The 24,734-nt window shown below is 40.5% G+C and overlaps 1 protein-coding gene across 1 annotated transcript in view; it reads right to left on the minus strand.

Moving 5' to 3' along the window:
* The window catches only part of ptprq (protein tyrosine phosphatase receptor type Q), a 181,552-nt gene that overhangs the window by 151,405 nt on the left and 5,413 nt on the right, over positions 1–24,734 (minus strand). The window contains exons 2-8 of the mRNA XM_060840057.1: positions 23,907–24,191; positions 23,271–23,543; positions 20,934–21,194; positions 19,589–19,719; positions 19,177–19,306; positions 15,324–15,477; positions 6,923–7,029 (exon numbers count right to left, since the gene is read on the minus strand). Of these exons, the coding sequence (XP_060696040.1) occupies positions 6,923–7,029; positions 15,324–15,477; positions 19,177–19,306; positions 19,589–19,719; positions 20,934–21,194; positions 23,271–23,543; positions 23,907–24,191 (1,341 nt within the window). The remainder of the gene's footprint in view (positions 1–6,922; positions 7,030–15,323; positions 15,478–19,176; positions 19,307–19,588; positions 19,720–20,933; positions 21,195–23,270; positions 23,544–23,906; positions 24,192–24,734) is intronic.

Here is a 24,734-nt window from a genome sequence, read left to right on the forward strand (position 1 = left end):
GTCATGAACACTGCCCAGTCCATCCTGCAAATCAGCCTCCCATCCATAGTCTCTATTTATACTTACCACTGCTTTGGAAAAGCAATTGAAATAAACAAAGATCTCTCCCATCCTGTTTATATTCTCTTCCACCTCTTCCGGGCAGAAGACATAAAAGTTTGAATACACGTACGAGCAGATTCAAGAACAGCTCCTTCCCTACTGTCATCAGACTTTTGAACTGACCTCTCAAATGTTAATTCTGATCTCTCTCTGCATCTATCTGCAGCTGTAATGCTGTATTCTGCACTTTATTCTGCTACTCTGATGTAGTTTGTATGGAAGATCTGCCTGCATTGCACGCAAAATAACACTTTTCACTGTGCCTGAGTAAATGTGACAACCAACCAATCAGTCAAAAGTAGAGCAGTCAAGTAGAAGAAACCCTATGGAAACTGACCTTCCATATTATTTATAAATTCCTATGTGATCAACAAAGAGGATGAGAAAAATAATCAAAATTCTTACTTGTTTTTAGCCTTTTCTCAACTATTTCACTGTCATCTATCCCTTTAATTGTTTTTATTTGAAATACGTATTCCACTCCTGGAATGAGGTCTTTGATCCTGAAACTGTTGCCACGTAGGTTTGTTCTATGTGCATTTTCATTAATTCCGGTTAAATGGTATGATAACTGTGAATAAAGTCAATATTACAATTTGAAAGAACAGTACCTTGCTCCACTTGGTGTGCTGCAGTTGCAACAATGCACTGAATTTGTATCATTTCTGAAAGCGTTGATACAATGATCGGATACGCTTACCAGAAAGCTTTCAGAATATTGGTTTTCTTGCATTTGCTTTTTGAGGAGGTCCAAACCAACATTTTTTTATATAAACAGTTAGATCTCTAACATAACTACCTAAAAAGAAAAATGTGCTCAAAAAGTATTTATATTTGAGGCCTTACAAAATATTAGCTTATTGTAAATCAGCTTGGTCAGAATTAGAGGTTTTGTGCCATGACATTCTCTTTCTTTCCTCACTGTAATATTACTATGTTGATATGGGATATGGAGAAAAGAGGTTTTTCCATAACAGATTATCTGTAATCTATATATATTTCATGATTAGAGAGTCATGGTCACAATCTCACTTTCCGCCTTGCCTCATCTTTCACTTATTGAGCAAGTAGCCATATTATTCATGCTCATTGTGGGTTTAGATGTGCACTGTTTACTATCTGAGAGGGACATTGAAGCCAGATCATCTGTTGCTGATCAGTGTTGGGCAGCCAGTGACAGCCTAAATAGTCACCTAATATAATCAAGAAGACATGTAAATACCTGAGAGAGGGCCAATGGTCTAAAAAACATAAAAGCATTCTCTCTCTGTAAAGTGATCTAAAATTCTGTAATAGTGGTGAGACAAAGTAAAGCTGAAAATGTGTGGCTGGAAAAGCGCAGCAGGTCAGGCAGCATCCAAGGAACAGGAAATTCGACGTTTCGGGCATAAGCCCTTCCTGAAGTTTAAAATCACACAACACCAGGTTATAGTCAAACAGGTTTATTTAGAAGCACTAGCTTCCTGAATGCTGTTCCTTCATCAGGTGGTTGTACTGCACAATCCACCCGATGAAGGAACAGCGTTCTGGGTTTGCACATTCTCCCTGTGTCTGTATGTGTTTCTTTCAGGTGCTCCAGTTTCCTCCCACAGTCTAAAAATGGCAGGTTGGGGTGGATTGGCCATGCTAAATTGCCCATAGTGTCCAGGGATGTGCAGAATAAGTGGATTAGTCATGGGAAATGCAGGGTAACAGGGATAGGGTTGGGGGCGAGGGGGTGGGGGGAGGGGGGAGGTGGGGAAGGGAATAACTGGGTGAGATGCTCTTTAAAAGGTTGATGTGGGCTCAATGAGCTCAATGACCTGCTTCCACACTGTAAGCATTCTATGATTCTAAACTCCAATACCACAGAAGGGACACATTGTCCATTTGTTAATTTTGAATGATAAGGAATTTAATCCGGTTTACGTAAGCCCGCATTGTTAAATGATTCCCTCATTAAATATTGAATTATGGCATCATTCCATTGATAGATCCTCATTTGCTTCCTACAGCCAAGGTGTAAAATGAGAAAAGCAGCATTACCTTTCTACATTGAATCATAACAATGAAAACAAAGCATTCAGTAATTATCTTTCTTATTGGGTGAATGTACTTCTAATAGAAAATTGTACCATGGTTAAGAATTGTCTTAATGCTCCACTCACCTCAAAAATATCAAAACCACCACTTGGAGGCTTCCAGAATAGGTATACTGAGTACTCATCCTGTTTAACAAACTGCAAGTCCACTGGAGGTTCTGGAACTAAGAATTGTATGCACTGGTTTATTCTCACTATTTCTCTGCAATGTAGCATTCATATTTTATGTATAAATATTACACAATAGCTAAGACATATCAACTAATATTTGCCTTTAAAACTGTCCTTTTGTTCAATTCATTCATGAAATGTGGGCATTGCAGCCCAGGCGATGGGCTATACTGCCCATCCCTTATTGCCCTTGAAGAGGTCGTGGTGAACAGCCTTCTTGAACCACTGTAGTCTGTTTGGTGTAGGTAGAATTACAATGCTGTTAGGCCAGGAAATCCAAAATTTGAACCAGCAGCACAGAAGAAACAGTGATATACTTCCAAGTCAGGGTGGTGAGTTGCTTGAAAGGGACTTGCAGGTGGTGTAATGGCATTATGAAGAAAATAACATAAATAGCATGGCACAGACACTCAACTATGCAATGTCCAATTCACAGCATTATTAAAAAGAAGGCATCCAAAACCCTCACCTAACTGAAGCATTGACTATTTTGCATATGTCATAAAAGGGCCTCACAGTTGATTGAAACCCCCAGTTAAACTGACAAGATATGTCAATACTGCCACCTCTTTCTCCCTAGTAACACTTTCCCCCACCTAAACACATACATACATACACTTTAGGTCTCAGCACTGCCCAGTTACCACTAACCATGACCCTCCTTCCTGCCTACTGCCATGCTCCATGACAGTCACCACTATCCTCCTGAAACATTGCTTTCCTTCCATATTATCTCCCTTCCAGTTTGCCACCCTCCTCTGTTTCCTGATCACCATCTGTCCCAAATACTTTAGTCTTTTAATTTCAATGGGATACTGCTGACATCAAGAAAGCCTCTTCTTTGACAACAAGTTGCCTCTGGATGCCTATTAGATGTCTACAAATATTTTTCATGAGACTGCAGAATGAACTTTGGGTCCACTCGTTCAGGAATAGGGACCAATTCCTAAAGCAATTTTAGCCCCTTAAATTCAACACTGACTACAGCTAGAAGCTTAATTAATGGACATTAGCACTTAAACATATTTGTTTCAAAAAAACATCTTAAAGCCACTTTCTGTGTAAATGAGATTGCAGCTGGATACATATGAACAGCAAGTGATAAGTTTCTGGAGGACTGGCAGATCCAATACTTAGGCAAATCAAGATTTGGACAAACAGGTGGAAGCCTAGTGAACCAATGTAAACTAAGGTCAATTTTTGTTGATCAGTTAAAACGCCAATCTGATTTTGAAGGTTATTACTTCCTCAACTACAAGTCATGACTGATTCAAGTACAGGTGGTTGTCCTATAGCACATTAGATTAGATTACTTACAGTGTGGAAACAGGCCCTTCGGCCCAACAAGTCCACACCGACCCGCTGATGTGCAACCCACCCATACATTTACCCCTTACCTAACACTACGGGCAATTTAGCATGGCCAATTCACCTAACTTGCACATCTTTGGACTGTGGGAGGAAACCGGAGCACTTGGAGGAAACCCACACAGACACGGGAAGAACGTGCAAACTCCACACAGTCAGTCGCCTGAGTCGGGAATTGAACCCGGGTCTCAGGCGCTGTGAGACAGCAGTGCTAACCACTGTGCTACCGTGCCACCCATGTTTCTACAAAACAAATTGGTGGTAACACGATTGCTGCACTTAGACCAATATTTGTAGAACATGAACTTTCTAATAAGCTAAAACACAATTCTGTCCCCATTTTTCTTATAAAGCGAGATTACGTGGCAACCGAGCTATGGTGTTACAAGAGAACTACCTGTAGGTATTTTATTATTTCCATTGGTAATTAAACAACTCAGGGAAACACATAAAACAAATCTGATTCATTTTTTCCATTAATCTTTTGGGCCTTTAAGGCTTCACCATTCCTTCAATCTCCCCATTTTCTGATACTGAAACAGCTACTCCATCAACTACCACCAACCCCTCATGTTTCCAGTCATTGCCTGGTAAGTGTTGCAGGATACCTAACATTTTTGTCTGTCATACCAGATTTCCTGCCCTTCCAATGGCAAGCCATCATTAAGTGTATTAATTGGACCTGTTACATCACCAAATCAATGATTTTTAAAATTTAACTTATTTTTCTAAATAACCTGTTCAGAGACATTATTGCACACATCTGCAGCAGCTAGGGAGACTATCACACTGCACCATAAGAAGATCTCCAATTCAATGCTAATTAGTCCAAAAACTAAACTCAATGCAGGCTGAGCTTTTGACTTAATTGTTGCTATATGTTAATTTGACTAGGGAAAATGAAGCACTGGCTAAGTTACAGTTACAGTTGATATAGTTGAGCAAGTTCTCATTTCTTAGAGCTGCTTTAAAATTTCTATGTTACAGATTTAAACTTGACTTGATTTTAAGTTCTTCTAGGAGAAAGTGAGGACTGCAGGTGCTGGAGATCAGAGCTGAAAATGTGTTGCTGGAAAAGCGCAGCAGGTCAGGCAGCATCCAAGGAGCAGGAGAATCGGCGTTTCGGGCATGAGCCCTTCTTCAGGAATGAAGAAAGTGTGCCAAGCAGGCTAAGATAAAAGGTAAGGAGGAGGGACTTGGGGGAGGGGCATTGGAAATGTGATAGGTGGAAGGAGGTTAAGGTGAGGGTAATAGGCCGGAGAGGGAGTGGGGGCGGAGAGGTCAGGAAGAAGATTGCAGGTTAGGAAGGTGGTGCGGAGTTTGAGGGTTGGGATTGAGACAAGGTGGGGGGAGGGGAAATGAGGAAACTGGAGAAATCTGAGTTCATCCTTTGTGGTTGGAGGGTTCCTAGGCAGAAGATGAGGCGCTCTTCCTCCAGCCGTCGTGTTGCTATGGTCTGGCGATGGAGGAGTCCAAGAACCTGCATGTCCTTGGTGGAGTAGGAGGGGGAGTTGAAGTGTTGAGCCACTGGGTGGTTGGGTTGGTTGGTTCGGGCGTCCCAGAGGTGTTCTCTGAAACGTTCCGCAAGACGGCAGCCTGTCTCCCCAATATAGAGGAGGCCACATCGGTGCAGCGGATGCAGTAAATGATGTGTGTGGAGGTGCAGGTGAATTTGTGGCGGATATGGAAGGATCCCTTGGGGCCTTGGAGGGAAGTAAGGGGGGAGGTTGTTTCAATAAAAAATGATTAATGTTTAGAAGGAATCTCAAATACCAGTAGCAGAAAGCCGCTGTCCCAGAAGCTCATTATTGGACAGCTTCTGTCACTCTGTATCCAAACTGTTAGATGGAAACCTATTCATGAAGGAGGTAACACGTCTTGAGAGTAGGAAAAAAGGACATTATCTTACACATACAATTCATAGCTCCAAATATAAATTCAGAGATTTTTAATCACAGGTAATCAGCACAAAAAAAGTGGAAGTGATCGAGTCTGTTTCACATTTAATTATGTCAGACACGTATAAGCATGCACATGCACAAAGTGTGAAATTTAGTGCAACCTGGCAAAGTGAATTTCCTAATGGAAAAGGTGGCAGAATTGGGTAGGAACAGCTGGGAAAGTTTCCTGATGATAGGACCTGATGAGCAGATTACATGGCTACAGAAAGGCAGTGAGGTAGAGAAAGAGCATCAATTAGCCAGACAGCCAATTGTGAGTTAAAAAATGCTATTGCTCATTTGGTTACTGTTCAATGGAATTAAGTTAAAACTCACACAACATCAGGTTATCGTCCAATAGGCTTATTTGGAAGTACTAACTTTTGGAGCACTGCTCCTTCATCGGGTGGTTGTGGAGCAGCATCATAAGACACAGAATTTATAGCAAATTTACAGCCCCAGTCTAACACCGACACCTCCACACAATGGAATTAAGCAAACATTTGGTGGCCAAACAAGTAGCAACAGAGATCACAGGATTTCAGGTCTCTGTCAAGTGAAAGCTGGGCAGTGTTGAAGTATGGAGATATGGGGTCAGCCTTTTGTAGCTGCCATTCAGAGGAGGATAGAAGGAACTTACAATGGAACAGTCTGAAGGATACAGGTCAGAAGGAGATGCTGATGGAAGGAAAAGGTTTTATGCAACAGTCTCAAGGGTATAGGTCAGAATGTGGGCCTCCAGCCAGTGACATGTTTTATCAACTTAAATTCAGTACATCATGATCTCTTTAACACTGGAACTAAGTTGTGAACAATCTGATAGCAAATGTGTGATAAATAAATAATCAAAGAGCAGAACTTTGATTTATAAAAAAAATCAATTGTTTTATGATGAATAATCTCACAGTACTCCGATTTGGAAAAAGATTAGTGTTATTTTGTCAATGAACGTATAACTCAACCTTCATTCTTTAATGAAGATCACCATAATTGGACACATGAGAGGAGCAGCCGAGGGAGGCATCTACAGGCATCAGAAGCAAAACCCTTGAGCAGAGCAGAAAAAAGGCCCTTTCTTGCCACATAATCATATGTGCTCACTGCATTATTTTCCCTAATTAATTACAATATGATTGCATTTGGCCAGTCCCTTTCTGCCTTCACAAGATTGTCAAGCTGATTTTGGTTTTGCTAAAGGGATTCCTAGCTCCTGAATTAAATTCTGCCATAAATATTTTTAGTTTTGTAACGGGAACTCACTTGTTGTAACATTGATTGTAGTGGGACGGCTCTTCTTTTTTGCACTTGTAGTCTCAATACTTACAAAATAGATTGTACCTGGTAACAGCTTGACATAATTATGTGTTCTGCATAATATATAAAGAACAATGATTAATTAAACCAGAAAATACTAGAATTACTCACTACAACAAACATCATATGTGGAGACAGAAACTATTAACTTTTCAGATTCACAATTTTACTCAATTTACCATAAGTTTTGCAATTAAATGCACAATACAATGTTTAACTAAAACCTTTAAATACAGATGCAGAAGATAAAATCAATAGCTCAAAAGTGAGATGATCTCAAAGGTTATTATTCTTGAATTCACTACAGTTATAGGCAACAAAAGAAAAGAAATAAAATAAAATTCATGGATTTTTCATACCGCCTGTTTATAGCATACACAAAAATATCTAGTTAAAAAAGGTAAAGTTTTTTGCATTAAGACATTTTAATATTTTAATTTACTATTGGACAATTTTCTCTTTATTTCCAATGAAGCTGTTGGCAGTGTAAGTTCTAAATATTCTATTTTTTGTAATGTTTCTCATATCGTCACGGCATTCCAAACCACTTTACAACCAATTAATTGTTTTTGAACTGCGTATATTGAGAGCAATATGGCTAAATTTTCATACAACACCAGTTAGTTAATATAGTAACTAGTTTATACAGAAGGAGGAAGTTGTAAATTAGATAGGTTGCCAATAAATTCAGAGAGTGGACAAAACTATAGCATATGACATTCATTGTGTGAATTATTCACTTTGAACCTATGAAAGGTACCTCAAAGTAATTTCTAAATGGCCACAAGTAATGAATCACTTGGTACGTGAAATATTTAAGATTAATATAGAAGTCATTAAAAGCTAGTCAACAGATACATAAAATAATTTAAAATGTCAACAGTAATGACCATTCGTACTGAAATTCAGAGCAGTGGAAATTGTATTACACTTACAGAAAGATATTAGAGCTCTTTTAGAGTATAGGGCCTGCATTTGTTTCTGTCTTACAAAAGGTGCAGTTCAAGTTTGCCAGAATGTTACTGGCAAAGGGGCTAAAAAGGTTAAATAGTAAGGATATATTGCATGGATTAGATTTGTATTATTTTCCATCTAGAAGATTAATTAATAGTCTAATTGAGATGATTAAGATGATCAAAAGAATTGACAGACTAAACAGAAAGAAATTATTTCCTCTGGTGGAAGGGCATACTCTTAAAATTAATTTTCTGCCATCAGAAATAATGTGAGGAGATATCTTGTTGAAGAACATTGTGTGCGAAGTTGAAACCAGGTCAAATGAACATTTCAAGACCCATGATTGGTAGGTTTTTGCTGGCAAAGATATGAAAGGCTAAAGAACCAAGGCAATTGTAATGCAGTTATCAAGTCATAAAGTCATAGAGATGTACAGCATGGAAACAGACCTTTCGGTCCAACCTGTCCATGCCGACCAGACATCCCAACCTAATCTAGTCCCACCTGCCAGCACCTGGTCCATATCCCTCCAAACCCTTCCTATTCATTTACCCATCCAAATATCTCTTCAATGTTGCAATTGTACCAGTCTCCACCACTTCCTCTGACAGCTCATTCCATACACGTACCACCCTCTGTGTGAAAATGTTGCCCCTTGAGTCTCTTTTATATCTTTCCACTCTCACCCTAAACCTATGCCCTCTAGTTCTGGACTCCCCGACCTCAGGGAAAAGATTTTGCCTATTTATCCTATCCATGCCCCTCATAATTTTATAAACCTCTATCAGGTCACCCCTCAGCCTCTGATGTCTGGGGAAAACAGACCCAGCCTGTTCAGCCTCTCCCCATAGCTCAAATTCTCCAACCCTGGCAACATCATTCCTGAAGAAGGGCTTACGCCCGAAATGTCAATTCTCCTGCTCTTTGGATGCTGCCTGACCTGCTGCGCTTTTCTAGCAACACATTTTTCAGCTCTGATCTCCAGCATCTGCAGTCCTCACTTTCTCCTAACATCCTTGTAAATCTTTTCTGAACCCTTTCAAGTTTCACAACATCTTTCCAATACGAAGGAGACCAGAATTGAATGCAATATTCCAACAGTAGCCTAACCAATGTCCTGTACAGCCACAACATGACCTCCCAATCCTGTACTCAATACTCTAACCAATAAAGGAAGCATACCAAGTGCCTTCTTCACTATCCTATCTACCTGCGAATCCACTTTCAAGGAGCTATGAACCTGCACTCCAAGGTCTCTTTGTTCAGCAACACTCCCTAGGACCTTACCATTAAGTGTATAAGTTCTGCTAAGATTTGCTTTCCCAAAATGCAGCACCTCACATTTATGTGAATTAAATTCCATCTGCCACTTCTCAGCCCACTGGCCCATCTAGTCAAGATCCTGTTATAATCTGAGGTAACTCTCTTCACTGTCCACTACACCTCCAATTTTGGTGTCATCTGCAAATTACTAACCGTACCTCTTATGCTCGCATCCAAATCATTTATGTAAATGAAAAAAGTAGAAGACCCAGCACCAATCCTTGTGGCACTCCACTGGTCACAGGCCTTCAGTCTGAAAAACAACCTTCCACCACCACCCTCTGTCTTCTACCTTTGAGCCAGTTCTGTATCCAAATGGCTAGTTCTCCCTGTATTCCATGAGATCTAACCTTGCTTATCAGTCTCCCATGGGGAACCTTGTCGAACGCCTTACTGAAGTCCATATAGATCACATCTCCTGCTCTGCCCTCATCAATCCTCTTTGTTACTTCTTCAAAAAACTCAATCAAGTTTGTGAGACATGATTTCCCATGTACAAAGCCATGATGACTGTCCCTAATCAGTTCTTGCCTTTCCAAATACACGTACATCCTGTCCCTCAGGATTCCCTCCAACAACATGCCCACCACCGAGGTCAGGCTCACTGGTCTATAGTTCTTTAACTTGTCCTTACCATTCTTCTTAAACAGTGGCACCACGTTAGTCAACCTCTAGTCTTCCGGCACCTCACCTGTGACTATTGACGATACAAATATCTCAGCAAGAGGCCCAGCAATCACTTCTCTAGCTTCCCACAGAGTTCTCGGGTACACCTGATCAGGTCCTGGGGATTTATCTATCTTTACCCATTTCAAGACATTCAGCACTTGTTCCTCTGTAAACTGGACATTTTGCAAGATGTCACCATCTATTTCCCTCCAGTCTATATCTTCCATATCCTTTTCTGCAATAAGTACTGATGCAAAATACTCATTTAGTATCTCTCCCATTTTCTGCCGTTCCACACAAAGGCTACCTTGCTGATCTTTGAGGGGCCCTATTCTCTCCCTAGCTACCCTTTTGTCCTTAATGTATCTGTAAAAACCCTTTGGATTCTCCTTAATTCTATTTGCCAAAGCTATCTCATGACCCCTTTTTACCCTCCTGATTTCCCTCTTAAGTATACTCCTACTTCCTTTATACTCTTCTAAGGATTCAATTAAGATAACAACATGTCAATTGAACAATAATGTTTGAATGGCTTATGGTCTTTTGTGTTTCTACGTTACTAATTTGGCAAATAGAGAAGTCAAAGCATGATCTAAAACCATAAATATTAGATGAATAATTAATTTACTTTGATGGTTTGGTTGAAAGATTACTATTGCTCATCACCCTAGCAGAATTTCCTCCTTCTGCAGGCCCAGTTCGCAGACCCACAAGATGGTCTTTGGATATGCCTGTCACCACCTCCTCCTACATCTGGTAACCATGAGAGAATGTGAACTCACACAACCCGTCTAAATATAAAAGACAAATTCCTCAAAGTTGGAGAAATAATAGGTCACCTGTGAGTCTGTGAATCACCTTAAACACTTATTACCTATTATAGCAGACAGCACTGTCCATGACAAATCCCCAGTGGGAAATTGGAGGGCTCCTGCATAATGGGCCTCCCATAATGGGTACCCCACCACTTATAGATGGCAGGATGGAACACTATGACATGCAGTTCTATTTAATACTCTTTGATTAACTAATTATGAAATAATACGCAAATTATCTTTTCTCTTGTTTGTTCGTGGATGTTGACATTGCAGCCTAAGCTAACATTTAATGCCCATTCCTAAATGTCCTGGAGAAGGTGGCAGTAAATTGTACTTTTGAACCACTAAAGCCTTTGGGATATAGGGGTGCTGATAGTGGTGTCAACTGTTAAATAGTTAACAGCTCCTTATAGAGGCACAATCACAAAACAAAACTTTTTAAGGACACCTACTTCAAATTGTCATTCCTGAATCACTTTTTATACTCATCAAGCCAAATGAAACAAATGTAATTAAATTAACAAGAGGCAGTCCCTTAAAGGGGCAATGTAACAGAAGTCAAATCCTTAAAGGAAACTTCCAAAATGTAAATTATAATTCGTTTAGGAAGGGCAGGGGCATAAAGTACTCCTGCCTGAGTAGTGCCCACTAGTCACGGAAAGCCTCAAGTGTACTGATGGACATCATACCATGTACTCCCTCTCCTGGGACACTGAGCAAATGTAACCATGGAAGAGGAGCTGGCAGTCAGGTCTAATGACCCCCTCTACCACTCACTGCCTGGACTTATTAAAGACCATCTTGGCCAGGCCCAGCTGTATACCCACGAGAAGTTCCTTTGATCTACCTGCTCCACTCCATAGGAGCACTTCATACTTGGAACAAAGAATCCTCAGGGTTGTCATCATGATTGAAATGAGGTCATCCATGTTTATTCCCTAATTGGGGCTTTAACCTGGCCCAAAAGTGAGCCCTGGCCAACAGATATAAACAGGAGTATCTTTTGTGGTTACGTTTGAGCCTGAGTGAGGGTGCACTCAGTGTCCACCAATGCTTTCAAAACCTTTAGGGAGAGGTGAGCACCATGGGGGGATGGACTGTTTTATTTCCCCCTACAACTTTGATTTACTCCCCATCTTCTCTCCCTATATCCCCCACTCCCCCCCCCCCCCCCAACCCCCCCCCCCACCTAACGCCTCCAACTCCACTTTTTGGTGTAAGCATTCCTAGTGGTGGAAAATTATAGAATAAAGTCTTTGTATAATGGTGTCTTTTTTACTGTGTGACTATACATATAATTTCATTTGCATGAAATGAATACAAAAAAAATATTCCATTTGCAGGAAAAATCATAGTCAAGGAACTGGTTCTGTGCTAGCTGGGTCAGTGTCATGTATTACGCACATGTAAATAAAGGGTAACTTGGCGATGGGATACAGCCAACATGAAGCTGTATTTCAGTAGCAATGAGAGAAAAACATATCCCTGCAGAGATTAGTACGCAACAATCATCTTTAAATTTGGGTAAGCGTTTCTGGCACCATGCTGCTGTTTGGGAAGCTTGCATGTTCAATCCTGCCATCATAGATAGCGTTTTCAGTTATGAGGATTTGGTGGATGTAGCGAAAGAATATTTACTTGTGAAAAGCAGTTTACTCTTGTTTAAAATCCCCATACAGGCAAACCGATCCATCGAGCTTCACAATCCGTACGACCGATGTCGCCCATTCCACAAACTAGACTGGTTTAATGATTCCTTTGCTTTCTAGACTTCCAATTTCTGACTCTACTTTTGCCCAGAAGGCAAATGGTAGTGGACAGACCTTGCAGAACCGTGGATTTGCTTCCTGATTAACATGCAAAGGAGCCTTGGCTCCTTTGATAGTCTGTAAACCCTCCTGAAAAACATCTGGGTACTTAATTAGGACTTCACTCACGCAGCCATTTTCTAAATTGGAAAGTGTTGAGCCAATGGAGGTGAATCTTTCATAACCCATTTCACCCCATCAAGCTTGGGCCTGAGGGTTTTACTACAATCAGTGGTAACTGAACCAACTGCTTCTCATAACAGACCAGAACTGAAGTTGTACCTTTAATCCGTAAAGGTTCCCCAGGAGAGGTTCTCAGTTTAGCCAAGGCCTTGCGCAAATGTAAGGTTTGGAGTCCAAAACGAATTTTGTTATTGCTGAAACGGCCATGAAATTGACCTCCACTTAACCAGACAGGTGACCATTTTACCAGACTTTTCATTTGATTGGTTCTGATTTGGATGTTGCCAAGTAATTTAATTGTTCCAGACCAGAGGGAGGTGAATTTTCCAGGGTGTGCAGTCTCTTGGATACCAGCCTGTGAGTTCTCTTACTGTATTTAGGTCTAGTGGGACTCTTTTGCTTTCTCAAGTCCACATACTGACAGCAACTTCAATGGCTGGCTGGCCCGGATCCTGAAGGAAATTTTAACCATCTGACCCAGGTTTTGCTTTGCTTTGGGGTTTTGCTGTGTGCTGACCTCGAGTTTATCTGTTCAGGCTATGTCTGAATAAGGCTGCGCAATTTCTTTCACCCAAATTGTGTTGCTAAGCTCAGCTGGACTGGCAAGGGTGTCTACATCCATTGGAATACCATGCAACTCATAAGTTCTACTTGCTGTATTTTCCATGATAGGCTAGTTGTAGTGCCTGTTTGAAGTCTAGTTAGGCTTCAGCTACAAGGTACATTTGCGTGGTCACATCGTTAGTCCCATATACCAAGCAGTGTCTCAGCATCTCACAGATTTAAACCAAAGTCACATGCCCCTGCCTGTCACCTTAACCTAGTCTAAAATCCCGATATGGATTCCCTGGCTCTCAATCTGTCAAGTAAAACCAATAGTAGTAGAGAATTAGAGAAGGCTTGGAATCATAATATCCCTCAACGAAATCCATCAACTCTTTTTAGGTTGTAATATCTGTTATATTAGGGAAAATTAGGATTATAATAACCGACAAAGCTGCGGGCCCAAAATCTGTCAGGAGAATGACTTGTTGCTTTTTATCTGCCCCAATGTCATTTGCCCGGAAAAAATAATGCATTCTTTCCACATACTGGGCCCAGCCTTCAATGGCAGGATTAAATGCATCAACCTTCCCTAATAACAACATTAATGTAGAATGTCCTTAATTCTATCCATTAAAGCATTTTCATGCCCCTTTCTAGCTTTCCTAAGTCCATTCTTCAGTTGCTTCCTGGCTCCCATGTAACCCTCTAAAGTCCTGTCTGATCCTTGCCTCCTCAACCTTAAGTCAGCTTCCTTCTTGACTAGATGTTCCAAATCTCTTGTCATCCAAGGTTCTTTCAACCTACCATCCCTTCCTTGCCTCAGTGGGACAAACCTGTCCAGCACTACTTCCTAGACAACCTCCTCATTTCTATTGTGCATTTCCCTAAGAACATTTGTTCCCAATCTAGACACCCAGTTCCTGCCTAATAGCATTGTAATTCCCTCTTCCCCAATTAAATATTTCACCATACCGTCTAATCCTATCCCTCTGCGTGACTTTAGTATAGGTTATGGAGTTGTGATCACTATCACTGAAAAGCTCTCCTACTGCGAGGTCTGACACCCAGCATGGTTCATGCCAAGCACCAAAACCAGTATGGCCTCCCCTCTAGTCAGCCGAGCTATATATTGCATGAGAAATCCTTCCTGGACACACCTGATAAAAACTGCTCCATCCAAACTATACAGGTCCCAGCTTCACCAAAAGGTATCCACATATCTGAAGCCCTCCCTCCAACATCAACCCTGCAGCAACGTGTTCATCTGCACTCGCTCTCTATTCCTAGCCTCACTACCACTTGGCTCCAGTTGCAATTGTGAGATTACTATTCTGCTCATCCTGCTTCTAGCTTCCAAATTAACTCCTTATATTCTCTTTTTAGGTCCTCTTCCCTTTCCACACCTATGTCATTGGCACATCCCTGACTCTGGCACCCAGGAGATAACACACCATCCAGAGTCTCACTCATGACCACAGAATCTCCTGTCTGATCCTCTCACGAATCAATGTCCTTTCACTATTGCTCACCTATTCTAAACTCTTCCCTTCTGAGCCACAGAGCCAGGTTCAGTGCCAGAAACCTGCCCTCTGTGGTTTTCCCCGGTAGGTCGTCCCCCTTAACAGTATTCAAAATGGTACTTATTATTGTGTTATTATTATGATTGAGGGCAACGGCCACAGTGTCTCCCTGCACTGTTTGCTTTTCCTTTCCCTCTCCTCGTTGTCACCTAGCTACCTTTGTCCTTTAACTTATGTGTGACATCAGAAAGCATTTTATCAGAAAGACAGCATGGTAATAATGCACTCCCTCAAGTATGCACTGCTAAGATGAATCAGTTGTCAAAAGACTAATGTTTCTAGAAATGTATTATGATTTAATGTTGTAATCTTTATAAATATACAGAAACAAAAGTCATGTCTTGTATATGTATTATTTACAATTCAATTACTTTCAACCGGAATATAACCACATAACTCAGACCATTTAATGCATCATAAAGCTGAGAAAATCTGAATATTTATAATGCTATTAACATCTTACCGTGATTGAGTGAATGGAATCCGAACAACCTGGTGGATCATTTTATTGGATAATGTCAGATTATATCCATCAAATACATGGGCAGCTTGAGGCCAGCTGACAGTTACTGAATGAGAAGTCTTGTTAAAATGCAAATACTCCACTGGACTTGGCACTAAAATACCATAAAATAACATATTATTGGCGAATGCGAACTCATAAAATATATATTTAAATTCTTTATTAATTGCTATTAATTTTGTGGAATGCCCTGCCTGCCAATGCAGTTAACTCAACCACATGAGGGAGATTTAAACAATCCTTGAATAAGCACATGGATGATGATGGATAATGTAGAGGGATGAGCTTGGATGAGTTCACAGGTTGGCGCAACATCAAGAGCCAAAAGGCCTGTTCTGCACTGTATTGTTCTATGTTCTATGTTCTATCTCTTTTCTGTTTGTTCTTTTTCTGAACGCACTTAGAGTTTTGTGTTTCCTTTGCCTAATTTCCACTAATATTTCTAACCTTGAAAAGAAAACTAAAGATATCAGTTAAAAATAAAAGGAAGGCTCTTTAAGATTAATTTCCTTACCAATTAACACATTTTAACTATTTTGAATCAAGATAGAGTCATAGAATCATAGCGATAAACAGCGCGAAACAGACCCTTTGGTACAACTCTTCCATGCCGACCAAATATCCTAACCTAATCTAGTCCTATCTGCCAGCATTTAGTCCATATCCTTCTAAACCCTTCCTATTCATATACCCATTTAGATGTCTTTTAAATGTTGTAATTATACCAGCCCCCACCACTTCCTATGGCAGGTCATTCCATACACATACCACCCTTTGCATAAAGAAGTTGTCCCTGCAGTCCTTTTTATATCTTTCCCCTCTCAACTTAAACCTATGCCCTCTAATTTTGGACTCCCCGCCCCAGGGAAAAGACCATGTCTGTTTACCTTATCCATGCCCCTTATGATTTTATAAACCTCTATAAGGTCATCCTTCAGCCTCCAATGCTCCAGGGAAAACAGCCCCAGCCTATTCAGCCTCTCCCGATAGCTCAAACCTTCCAAACCTGGCAAAGAGCTCATATATCTTTTCTAAACCCTTCAAATTTCACAACATCCTTCCTATGGAAAAAAATACCAGAAATGGTGGGCGGCACGGTGGCACAGTGGTTAGCACTGCTGCCTCACAGCGCCTGAAGACCCGGGTTCAATTCCCGACTCAGGCGACTGACTGTGTGGAGTTTGCACGTTCTCCCCGTGTCTGCGTGGGTTTCCTCCGGGTGCTCCGGTTTCCTCCCACAGTCCAAAGATGTGCGGGTCAGGTGAATTGGCCATGCTAAATTGCCCGTAGTGTTAGGTAAGGGGTAATGTAGGGGTATGGGTGGGTTTCGCTTCGGCGGGTCGGTGTGGACTTGTTGGGCCGAAGGGCCTGTTTCCACACTGTAAGTCTAATCTAAAAAAAAATGCATACAACACTCCAAGACAGGCTAAACCAACATCCCATACATCCGCAACACGACCTCTCAACTCCTATACTCAATGCACTGATCAATAAAGACAAGGATACCAAACATCTTCTTCATTAACATATCTACCCTCGACTCAACTTTCAAGGAACTATTAACCTGCACTCCAAGGTATTTTTGTGCAGCAACACTCCCCAGGACTTACCATTAAGTGTATATATTCTGCCCTGATTTGCCTTTCCAAAATGCAGCACCTCACATTTATCTAAATTAAATATATCTGCCACTGCTCGGCCCATATGCCCATCTGATCAAGATCCTGTTGTACTCTGAGGGAGCATTCTTCACTGTCCACTACACCTCCAATTTTAGGGTCATCTGCAAACTTACTAACCATACCTCCTATGTTCACATTCAAATCATTTATATAAATGACAAAAAGCAATGGATCCAGCACCAATCCTTGTGTCACACCACTGGTCACAGGCCTCCAGTCTGAAAAGCAATCCTCCACCACCACCTTCTGTCTTCTACCTTCGAGCCAGTTCACAATACAAGTAGTTAGTTCTCCCTGCATTCCATGTGATCTAACCTTGCTAACCAGTCTACCATAAATAACCTTGTTGAGTGCCTTACTGAAGTACATATAGATCACATCCACTGCTCTGTCCTCATCAATCATCTTCTTTTATTACTTCTTCAAAAAAACTCAATTGTTAGTGATACATGATTTCCTATGCACAAAGCCATGTTAACTATCTCTAATCAGTCCTTGCCATTCTAAATACATGTAAGTCCTGTCCCTTAGGATTCCCTCCAACAACTTGTCCACCACCGATGTCAGGCGCACCAGTCTATAGTTCCCCGGCTTTTCCTTACCACCTTTCTTAAATAGTGGCACACCATTAGCCAACTTCCAGTCTTCCAGCACCTCACCTGTGGCTTTCAATGATACAAATATCTCAGTAAGAGGCCCAGCAATCACTTCCCTTACTTCTCACAGAATTTGAGGTTACAACTGATCAAGTCCCGTGGACTTATCCACATTAATGTGTTTTAAGACACGAAGCATCTCCTCCTCTGTAATCTGGACATTTTTCAAGATGTAGCTCTTTATTTCACTATCTTCCATATCCTTCTCCATGATAAACACTCGTGCAAAATACTCGTTTCGTATCTCACCCATCTCCTGTATATCCACACACAGGTGGCCTTGCTGATCTTTAAGGGGTCCCCCATTCAGTCCCCAGTTACCCTTTTGTCCTTAATGAATTTGTAGAATTCCTTTGGATTCTCCTTAACCTTATTTGCCTAAACTATTTCATAACCCCTTTTTGCCCTCCTGATTTCTTTCTTAAGTATACTCCTACTGCTTTTATACTTTTCTAAGGGTTCACTTGATCCTTGCTGTCTATACCTGACATATGTTTCCATTTTTATCTTGACCAAAACTTCAATTTCACTAGACATCCAATTCCATACAACTTATCAGACTTGCCCTTCACCCTAACAGAAATATACTGTCTCTGGACTAATTGTCTCATTTTTGAAGGCTTCCCATTTTCTGGCCATCCCTTTACCTGCAAACATCTACACCAAAACAACTTATGAAAGTTCTTGCCTAATACCATCAAAGTTGGCCTTCCTCCTGTTTATAGCTTTAACTTTTAGATCCAGTCTATCCTTTTTCATCACTATTTTAAAACTAATAGAATTATGGTTACTGGACTCAAAGACCTCTCCCACTGACACCTCAGTCACCTGATCTGCCTTATTTCCTAAGAGTAGGTCAAGTTTTGCACTTTCTCTAGTAGGCACATCCACATAATGAAACAGAAAATTTTCTTGTGCAGATTTAACCAATTTCTCTCCATCCAAAAAGCCTTTAATACTGTGGCAGTCCCAGTCTATCTTTGGAAAATTAAAATCCCCTATCATTACCACCCTATTACTCCCACAGATAACTGAGATCTTCTTCAAAATTCGTTTCTCAATTTACCACTGACTATTTGGAGGTCTATTGTACAATCCCAGTAATGCGATCATCCCTTTCTTATTTCTCAGTTCCACCCAAACAACTTCTCTGGATGTAATCCCAGTAATATTGTCCTTAGGTATAGCAGTAATAATATCCTTAATCAAAAATGCCACTCCCCCTCCTCTCTTGTTCCTCTTTCTATCCTTCCTATGGCATCTATTCCCTGGAACATTAAGCTGCCAGATCTGTCCATCCCTAAGCCATGTCTCTGTAATTGCTATGATATCCCATTCCAATCTTCCCAACCATGCCCTCTGCCTTACCTGTTAGGCCGCTTGCATTGAAATTTAACTCAGGAGAAAATATAAATTATTTTATTTGAAGTAAATAACAGCAAAAGACACACATACTTGTACGTATCAATTTTTTCACTGCTTTGCTGTCTCGAAAGCCTTCCTTTTCTGTCCGAAGTGAAATATTATGCAGTTTTCCTGGGGTCAGGTGTACAAATACTGCACACTCCTGGTCAACCTTTTGAACCTAAAATGAATAAATAACACAATAAACAATGTTGTGCTTATATATTCATAATGTGATATATGTAGGATTATCATACATATTTAATTAATGGCATAAATGCGGCTAAAAATTCTTTTAGCAAAAATCATGTTTTGCCAAAACAGTATGATCAATAGTCTAACAGCTCTACTTTTTGTTTTATCGTATTTTCAACTAGTTGATATTTGAAGAGTTAAATGTTAAAAATATGTCACATGCCACATGTAGTGCATTTTTAATGCACCAAGAACAATTTGAGTTTACCACAAGTTGCTCTTCACAGTTTAAACATTGCACTTCATATTGGTAGAAATGGCCTTCTGCTCTATCCCACAGTAATTCCAGTGATGTTTCTGTGACTATTCCTTCTCGTAAATTAGTGGGTGGTGCCAAACCTAGAATAAAAATACAACAATAAATAATATATAAAAATAAATTTCATGAGTCTGCATCAGATTGACTAGTACACAGTTATAGATGAATCGATTTTGTAGTCAACTGTCATTTAAATATTTGGTAAACATGTAAATCTATGTAATTAGATAAACATTATTCATTTTTATAATGCATTGCTTCTGCTTTCTAAATTTACTGAATTAAGCGAAGACATTCTGACAGTGTAATGTTTATTATAGGTTTATGGACTTGGCTTAGATATTCTTTCCAGTCCAACAATGCTGATTATTTTTCTTTTGGAGGCTGATTAGTTAATGGTTAGGGGTCTCTCATTTCACACAATATCCAATGCTACACAACATAACTCAGGAATTTGACTTGAGACCACTTTGTGATCTGTACAAGATTTTGTATCTCTAGGAAATATGTTTTTTTTAAAAAACAGATAAAGGACACATTTGATATGCTGACACCAGGTATCAATTGTAAAGTTATTTTATTTCACCTTGACTGAGTACTCAAGCAACCTTTATGATCAAATTCACTTCACTTGATTGTATATCTTGAATGCACAATAATACATAATAATTCAACCAAGCTTCCCATTTCAGTCTCACATCTTAATTGAATTAAAATCATTTCCAACTGCCCATTCGCAAAAAAATCTAGGACCTAAAATGTAGTCAAAGTTTGCTTCAGGTTTCAATTTGTAGGTTTAACAATATTTGCTTTTTTTTGGAAATAAACTGTGATTACCCTTTGCATTGAACATAACTCTATTTTCAAACCCAATGAAAAATTATCTAGAATAGCTCAAGAATGGGTTGGCATGGTGGCTCAGTGGTTAGCACTGCTGCCTCACAGCATTAGGGACCTGGGTTCGATTCCCACTTTGGGTGACTGTCTGTATGGGGTTTGCACATTCTCCCCGTGTCTGTGTGGGTTCCCTCTGGATGCTCCAGTTTCTTCCCACAGTCCAAAGATGTACAGGTAAGGTGCTACATTGCACATAGGATTAGGTGCATTAGTCAGGGGTAAATATAGGGTAGGGGAATTGGTCTGGGGGGGTTACTCTTCAGAGGGTCAGTATAGACTTGTTGGGCTGAAGGGCCTATTTCCATATTGTTAGGATTCTAATTCAACCATAACACAATGCATTGTAAAATGTTAAAGTTCATACTCAAGTTTCAGATGTTCAGAAATAGATACTTGCATGTTTTCACAACGGGAACTCTGTAAGCTTTGCTCCACATGTTGCCACTAGTTGCATAAACAGCAAAGTTATATTCTTTGCCGGGTGTCAGATTTTCTAGGGTCACGTTAACATTAATGTTCGTTAAAGGTACTCTTTTATTTTCATTTCCGTATATAATATTAATTCCATCAAATAAGCCAACCTTTGGCATTCCAACATAGAGCACAGTTGAGTGAGTCTGAATATCAATGGAAGCAACTATTTCAATTGGGTTAGGCTCTGAAATAGAAATAAGATGATTTTGCAATTTAAAAAAAAATCTCAAGATGAACAAGTTTGAAATGGTTCAGCCAGGAGCTAACATGGGTATGAATGAGGGTTTCAGCAAAAGAATGGATAAGGCAGGGGTGGAGCTGGGTGATGATGCAGATATGCACGTAGGTATTCTTTGCTTGAGAGAGAATTTGAGGTTGGAAGCTCAGCTCAGGGCCAGCTAAGGGTGCAAACAGTTTGTGCAGCATGAAACTATAGCCTGGAAGACAAATGGAATCAGCTGTTACAGATTTCATTTGTCATCAAAAAGAATGGGCAGAGTCTTGTTGTGACATTGGCCACATCACTAGCCAACTGGCCAATAAGGTCCCACCTGGTAAAAGCTGCCGGTCAATCAGAGTTCAGCACTGTGCTCAGTCCTCCTTCTACTTCACCAAGGATATGCAGGTCATTGGCCTCCTCCATTGCCACTCCCTAACTATCCGAAGCCTGGAGGAAGAACACCTCAACTTCCACCTCGGGACCTTCCAACCACATGGCATCAATGTGGATTTCACCAGTTTCCTCATTTCCCCTCCTCTCACCTTATCCCAGTTCCAACCTTCCAACTTGGTACTGCCCTCATGACCTGTCCTACCTCTCCATCCTCCTTCCCATCTATCTGCTCCACCCTTCTCTCTGACCTATCACCATCACCGCCATCTCCACCTACCTATTGCACTCTCAGCTACCTTTCCCCTCTCCCCATTTATCTCTCCACCCCCTCAGCTCACAGCCTCATTCCTGATGAAAAGCTTTTGCCCGAAACATCAATTCTCCTGCTCCTCAGATGCTGCCTGACCTGCTATGCTTTTTGATCACCAAACTCTCGACTCTAATCTCCAGCATCTGCAGTCCTCACTTTCATCTAACAAAAGAGACCATAGCTACTGCTAGAAGATCACTCCTTTCCCTGGAAGAGCCAAGAATGCAGAGGACCCAAATGACTGGTAAGTTACCTGAGGAATGTGGAGGGTTTGGTTTCCATAGGCTGGGGGCATGGGGAGAGGGAGACAGGGGTCAGTGCATAGTGAGTTGGGTCTCAGCAACCCTCCTGATATTCAGTCCTTTTGATTAGGCACTGAATGCCTTTGTTGAAGGGACACCCCTCAATGAGGTGGAGTGGCTGCACTGTATGACTCATTGCAGCTGGATTAATTCCAGTGGTGCAGGATGAGGCATTTATATAACCTTCAAAGATGTTGGGTTGGATCATATCGTGAAGATGGACTCCTGCACCCTAGCGTAATTTTCAGGGAAGAGCTCACCGCTGTTCCAGTTGGCTCAGCTCATTTAAACTTTTTACTTTACGGCTCTTTATTTAGTTTGAGGCCAGACTTCCAAACAGCTCTACGAGGAAGGTCCACCTCTTGAGCTGCCAGCCAGTTATAGGCCAGCAGCTCTGTATCAATGGCCACCACCAGGAGGAAATGGACCTGGTGATGTCCCAAAACACAGATAGGACCATGATCTCACCAATATCAAGTTGGCTGGCAGTATGTCAGAACCAAACCAAAGATAACTATGTACAACAATAAAATAAAATATCAGACCTAACTCTAGATCTTTATGCCAAACAATCCATGATTCTTCGAAAATATCTAAAATTAGTACTTACTGATAAATATTCATTTGAGTTTTTTTTTAAAACATGAATACAAGCGCATTAAGGTTCCATGCTGAACCCATGCTTGCACCTATGAGTTCTTCCTAATACTAGTCTCCATCAGAGTTTGCAGTGCCATTGGAAGGGACCTCATTTTCATGGTGCAGATGCAAACATGTACCACATGGCATCACCAGCCTCAAGATGATGGAGGTTTGTACCATCAACCATGGCTCATTCTTGCATTGCACCAAAGGTTCTCCAGACAAAGAAGGTTCCTCCATAGACATCAAGGTCACTTCGCAGTTCTGAATCCCAACCAAAGAACCCATATTCTCTCCGTGAAAATCAATCTGCCTCATTTATCATAGCAGACTAATGAGTCATGACGACGCTGGGGTCGCTAGTAACTCTCAGGTGTTAGAACTCTGACTTACTTGTAGTTTGTGTAATCAATTTTGGTATGCTTCTCTTCCCATTTTTTATTGCCATCACCTCAATGTCATATGTGACACCTGGGATTAGAAAATCAAATTGAAGTACCGTTGCATTTGTCACTGAACGTTGTTTTACTTCTTTGTTACCATTGCTCAGTTTTATTTGTACATGGTATTCATCACTTCCTTCTAATGGTGGCTCCCAGTGCACAATGATTCTATTCTCCCAAACATCAGTGTTGCCAATGTAAATATACACTGGAGGACTGGGAGCTGGGTTCACAATAAAACATAAATAATTAGTAAACTTTAAATGCAAGGTTAGTTTCATTGTACAAATTCTAAACACTTACGTTGATTATAATTGACACCGATCTACTCCATTTCAACATTAAAGTCCAGCACGAAAAACAATCATTTTGCCATTTTCTCAATGTTCCTGATAATGCACAAGTCCTTTTTACTGCATTTTTTTTGTAATTAGAGAGAAAGATCTCCCAGATGCTAGGCAATAAATGTACTGTTTGATATAGATACATACAAAATATGACAAAGTTTGATATGATTGTAAATGAACATAAATACATCTCCTATCTTTTAGATGGAAAAAAATTACCCTTCACAGCTAATATTTACCTGTACTTGCAAGCAATGGTCCTTCAGCACAACTTAGTGATCCTCCTTCAGCCACTGTCTGTACATAAACTTTGTATGAGTGGAATGGTTTAAGATTTCCAAGCACTAAGGATGTTTTGTCGCCTTTAACATTTTCAGTTCCTTGACTTTTTGATCCAAATCCCATATAACTAACAAGATAGTGATGAAATGATGCATTCTCTGATTCATCTGGAGGACTCCAAAGTACCTCTAGTGCAGTGGATGATACTTTTCCAAAAGTAATATTTTTTGGTGGATTGGGTCCTATTTGACAGGGAAAATATAAATTTCAAAATTAGAAGCATATATGTATTGAAGTACTACAAAGATTACGTTTTAAGCTTTTGTATCAGAACCAGGTGTCGACATTGCAACAAAAATGCTGTATGAAATCAGGAAAACCAAGTCACATCCCTTCACCTGGCTTTTCTCATTTTTTGGGGGGGGATGATATAGGGGTGGTTTGTAGTTCAAGCAACTGCAGCACCTGTAGGAAGCTGACCATTTAGATAATCAGCTGCTTCCACTGAAATTGGATCTTGAAGTTCATGGCATCTGAAACCTGGCATGTAGAGAGTAGACAAGGTAAGCACATGTCTGTTATTAGTCCATTTCATCTGGACAGCTAGGGTACCCCTTTGGAGAGCTGAGTTGCTACTGCATCATGATTTCAAGCCATTTCAGGAGCAAGGCTCAGGTGATGGGTATCAGGAATCTTTTGCAGCTGGAGTTCGGGGATTATTTAGGTGCTTAACAGATGCCCTTAGATTACTAAGTGTGAATAAAGTTTTGTATAAATAATGCATA

This window comes from Hemiscyllium ocellatum, chromosome 19 (genome assembly GCF_020745735.1).
Source record: "Hemiscyllium ocellatum isolate sHemOce1 chromosome 19, sHemOce1.pat.X.cur, whole genome shotgun sequence".
Taxonomy (NCBI): Eukaryota; Metazoa; Chordata; class Chondrichthyes; order Orectolobiformes; family Hemiscylliidae; genus Hemiscyllium; species Hemiscyllium ocellatum.